Raw genomic sequence first — 5,078 nt, 5'->3', positions numbered from 1 at the left:
TCCCTCCGCCTCCAGCGTGACGTCACACAAGGCGTTCTGTGAGCGCAGGTTCCCCATTCCCTCTAGTAGCTTGGCCAGGTAGGTGTCTGAATAAAGACACTGGCCCTCAGCCCAGACTTGATTGCTGTGAGGCATCGTTCCAGAAGTCACGATGTGCAAGGAATGGTTCCTTCTCTCCCAAAGGCTTTGGACCGTCCTCTTACACAGAGGCTCTCTTTACAATCTAGGGGTACAACTCCAAGACTTGGAAATTCACACCGACGGCTTCTCTGAGTGCAGATGGTGGGACTGGCTGTCCGGTTAGTGGTGCTCTGGCTGGGCTTGTGTTTTGCCTGCAATGTTTTCTTCCTGGGCTACTATGAGAGCAGGTCAGCTGATGCGTCATTTCCCAGGGAGCGCTGTCCTCTCCCTCCCTCCCTCCACTCAGGTCCCTTCATGAGCACAAAAGGTGCACTGTCTATTTTTCTTCTGCGGTCATGCCTGAAGTGGCCAGGTGCAAGTCCAGGCTTGCCTGCTGCTTTTCAAATTGCCAAGCATCGTCCAAGGTGAAGGAGGTGACTTGGGTTGTAATACTGGGAAGCAAGAAGCAGGGAAGGCAGTGGGAATACTATTTTCTGTTGCTTCTCTAGTATCTGCATCAAGGTTGCATGTAGAGTGACTGTGCTGATCAGATCCAAAGTTTCATCCAGTCCAGTATCTCTCCCCCAGATGCCTTTGGGAAGCCGATAAGCAGGGCATGTGGTGAGAGTCACATCCTTTGGTTCAGAAGTAGACTGTTTCCTTGTTCAGTGCAGGTTTCACTGGATGTGATCTCAAGTTCTAGCACTAGGAGAGCTGGAGAAAAACCATTTCCCACGTTCCTCATACTGCTAATCAGGGGTCATTTCGTAGAAAAAGAGCTAGGGGGACTCATTAGCATAACTCATTAGCATATGCCACACACCCTGACATCATCGGAAGTGTGTCCTCCCCACAGCCGGCGGCGACCTCCAGTGGGCACCAGCAGGGAGCTCCAGGCCCCGCCCTCCCGCACCTCACCCGGGGGGATGGCGTCCCCCCGCGTCCCCCCCCCCCAAAATGACAGCTGCTGCTAATAGTTTTGTAAGCCTCTCTAGTAAGTCCAATCTTTCCCTTATATAGAGAAAAAGTCCCACAGGAAACTAGAATAAGAAAAAACATCCGTGGGATGACCCAATTATGTATGAGAGCAAAGCTCTTCAATCTAAATAAACAGCAAACATCTCAAACAGTATAGAGTCCACGCAAATGGTCCAAAAGGTTCCCCAAAAGGAAGACTGGACTCAATGGAGAAAATGTAGAGTAGAAGTTGTGTGAATATATTAAAATAAAGTCACGTTGATAAAGAGGTTTCCGGATTTCTATTCTCCTGTTTTCTAAATACTCTTTTTCAGATCAAAGCATTACTACCTTTGATGGAAGAGACACACATTCAGACACATGGGATATCTGTTACCAGAACAATCTGGAGAGCGTGTGCCGTTACCATGAGAGATTATCCATGGTCTAATGTGTAAACTTTTAGCAATTGCACATCACATGAGAAAGCAATACCTGGCTCTAAAGAAAGTTTTTTTCATATATTTATTTCTGGATGTGTGTTGTTTTACAATAGTAATATTGACCACTGAGGAAGGCCCTAAGGGGCCGAAACGTGCATGGTCTACTGGTCATAAGATATACCCATCAATTGTATATGTAAAACTATCAGCTCTGTGTGCAAAAAGTTTTAAGAGTCTGATATTTGGATCATTTCTTTTAACCTGTTTTATCTTTTACTAATGTGTATACACCCTAGTAAATATTTGTATTTTTATAACTTATTTTGTTAGTTTGACCCTCATATCAGTCTTTTGTTTAACCCCAACCCATCAACCTGACCACCATCCTTTTATTCTACAGGCGTATTCTACAACTCAACCGGGCAGGTGCCATGTTTTGACATATATAAGCTGTACCAGAAATGTGCTGATCCAACTGGCTGCGGCACGGGCTCAGACGCCCAAGCCTGGGACTATCAGGTGCGTTTGGGGAATGAGTGAAATTTCCTTAGGGCAGCGCCCCCTCCTTCTTTGATTATAAGAAAACAAAGCGATTGTGATCTTAACATTTTATCTGGGGCAACTGCCACCAAAATCACTGGCTTGTAACTCAAGCTGAGTCCAATTCTGGTGCCAGTCTAAATGATTCAAGTTTAGACGTTTGCATCTAACTAGCTTTTCCTGAAAGCTTCTGTAAGTCCTGGGGGGATTCAAAAGCTATGCTGGGCAACAAACCATTCTCTCTCTCTCTCTCTCTTACACACACACACACACACACACACACACGGGATCTTGCCAAATACTGTTGCCTGCATACAATTTTTACAATTGTAGGATGGAAAACCTGCAGTAACCCCCCACACACACGGTTGCTTATGCACTGCTCTTTTTCCTAGGCCTGCACAGAGATCAACTTGACATTTAACAGCAACAATGCGACTGATATGTTCCCAGAGATTCCCTTCACTGATGCTGCCAGAGAACAGTACTGCTTCAGCAAGTGGAGCGTGCATCCCCGACCATTGTGGTTACAGACCCATTTTTGGGGCAGTGGTGAGCAGGTCTTTCTTCGGGCAGGGAAGATGGCTTGTCGCAATATGGATCAGCAACTGCTAGTCTCTGGGACAAACCTGCCCTCCTGAGTGGGACCATTTGCTAACCCAGAGGCAAAGGGGAGATGGGTAACGAGCTGCAGTCAAGGGACTTGTAAACAATTCCCTGTGCAGGGCAGGGGCACTCTGGCCTGCAATTCTCCAGCCTCTTCTTTGAATTATTGCTGACTAATCTCTAGGTGCACACCATGCCTGCTGGGGGGAAAACAATTACAGTAGACGCTTGCCATTCACATATTTGCAAGCCACAGTTTTATTAATAACAACTTCAGTCCAATCATGTGATGAGCTTTATAGCCTTTATTTCCACACAATGTATCATCGTCATTATTACATTTGCAGGAAATCTGTTTCTTTTGCTATTGGGACTGCCTCCTGGTATTCACTGATTTTGCCATTCAGTGTGATCCTGAGAACAGATCCTCTGTGAATGGCGAGGTCTACTGTAGTCCCCATATCAAAGAAATGCCTGTTCTTTTGCCCGTATGATGCACACTTGCACAAATTCCTAGAAACCTAGAGCAGCAAGGATAATGTGTAGCCCAACTTCTCTTTCCCACCAAAATCCTCATTGCACTAAATCACAGCCACAGTGCACTCTTGCCAGAGTATAGCTACAGAATAACTGTCCATCTAGCCAAAGGGCTTGCCAAATGTTGGTAGCTTCTTTGGAACCTTATAATTGCTGAAGTCCTTTCAGTAAAGCAGAGTGGGGAAACTCAAAGGGAAAGGTAGTATCCTGATTTCTCTCTCTCATGCAACAAAATGGATCCTCTCAGGACCCATGTAGCCATTTTCTCTAATGTCTTCTCCAACTTCCCTAGATCTGGCTGCTGCAAGCAACATCATCTTTTCAAATGGAGACTTGGATCCCTGGGCAGGTGGTGGTGTAAGTATCTCAAGAGGAGACTTTCCCCTTTCCATTGCCTGCCCACCAAACACTTTTCATTGAAGTCTTCTCTCATGAGTTGGTAGACAGGCTCCAAACTGTCTGACTTCCAGATATCATTTCAGATTGGAAAGAACCTGAGTGCCTCGCTGATCGCCATAACCGTTAAGGGAGGTGCCCATCACCTGGACCTCCGGTAAGTGTTGTACAAATAGGCAAGATTGTAAGGGTTTCTTGAGTGGTTTGTTATTTTGCATAACTACCATTGAATTTATACCAATGACTGAAAGAATTGATGAATCCAGCAAGTAGGAGTTTTAAATCCCCATTTAAATGTGTGTTTCCATTTTCAATCCTTTATTTTATGCCACTAGACAAAATCTGGAATTTTAGTGCAGGAATTCTAGACACCACTTCCATTACCCTCTTCCTCCTGAGATACAAGATTATTAGCAATGTTCATCCCAGTACCTTAGTTGGCCCTCATACTTGCAGGGTTTTGTTTTGTTTTTTGTAATGGGCAGTTGAAGGAGGTCTTGTGTCTCTTGCTATTGTTTTTCCTAGCAATTGCAAGCTCTTCAATATTTAAAATGCTGGATTTTCAATCTAAATTCTTCCAGAACAAACATTCCAGATCAGTAGGATTCAAACCCTAAAACCTGTGGTTCCCTGAATAGAACCATTTTCTTAGCCAAAAGCATTAATGTGGTTTGCTGTTCCCCACAGGGCGTCAAACCCAGCTGACCCGCCATCTGCCAGGGAGGCTCGTCGTCAGGAAGCAAGCATCATCCATGACTGGCTGAGACTGGCAAGGGAAGGCCTTGGTTCTTGAAAGAACCAGCCAACCACTTTTTATCTGGAGTAATCAAGGCAATGTTCTGAGGCTAAAGCCATTTTAAAAAGTCCTTTGCTAAGGAAATGAGCATTCATGACGTATCCTTCTGAGGCAGTGACACTTCATGCTTGTGTCAGCAAGAATAAAACTGTCCAGATTCCTCAGGCACTCAGTTTTCCTTTGTGTGCATTTCCTGGACATTGGAGAAGATAACACAGACTTTCTTGTAGCCAGTCTGTCTTTCATGTCTATTTGGTTGGGGGAGGGGGAGGAATCAGGGCTACCGCAATTGCTGGCTTTTAATGACCAGCTGAGGGATTCAGCCTCTCTCGTCAGTACTTTGCAGTAGTGTAATGTGCAGAGACCAGTTTAACCAGTCTTGCACATACCTTGTTGAAATTAATTATGATTAAACTAATCTTACAGAGAAGCTCAGGGAGGGAAATAGTAACGCCCGTTCTTCTACCCCTGTCTTGGGGTTGCCAAAAGTTTGTTGGAATAAAAGGATCTGCTTCCAGGCTTTGATAAGCCTTTGGGGAAATACAATTCCAGTGTTGAGGGGCAAGCCCCCAAATGCAAGCAAAGCCCCTCTTGACATGCCCTTCTTGAGCACAACCTACACATAGTAAATCATACAGCAGACACAGCTTCTCAAAATAAATTACGAGTTTATTAAAGTGGAA

The 5,078-nt window shown here is 45.0% G+C and overlaps 1 protein-coding gene across 1 annotated transcript in view; it reads left to right on the top strand.

Moving 5' to 3' along the window:
- The window catches only part of DPP7 (dipeptidyl-peptidase 7), an 18,642-nt gene extending 13,605 nt beyond the window's left edge, over window positions 1-5,037 (top strand). Inside the window, exons 9-13 of the mRNA XM_015426498.1 lie at window positions 1,921-2,039; window positions 2,456-2,612; window positions 3,496-3,560; window positions 3,686-3,756; window positions 4,287-5,037. Of these exons, the coding sequence (XP_015281984.1) occupies window positions 1,921-2,039; window positions 2,456-2,612; window positions 3,496-3,560; window positions 3,686-3,756; window positions 4,287-4,392 (518 nt within the window). The 3' untranslated portion in view covers window positions 4,393-5,037. The remainder of the gene's footprint in view (window positions 1-1,920; window positions 2,040-2,455; window positions 2,613-3,495; window positions 3,561-3,685; window positions 3,757-4,286) is intronic.
- The last annotated feature ends 41 nt before the right edge of the window (window positions 5,038-5,078 follow it).

Source organism: Gekko japonicus, unplaced genomic scaffold (genome assembly GCF_001447785.1).
Source record: "Gekko japonicus isolate JY-2015 unplaced genomic scaffold, Gekko_japonicus_V1.1 scaffold1195, whole genome shotgun sequence".
Lineage (NCBI taxonomy): Eukaryota > Metazoa > Chordata > Lepidosauria > Squamata > Gekkonidae > Gekko > Gekko japonicus.
This window is presented reverse-complemented; position numbering and strand designations above follow the sequence as displayed.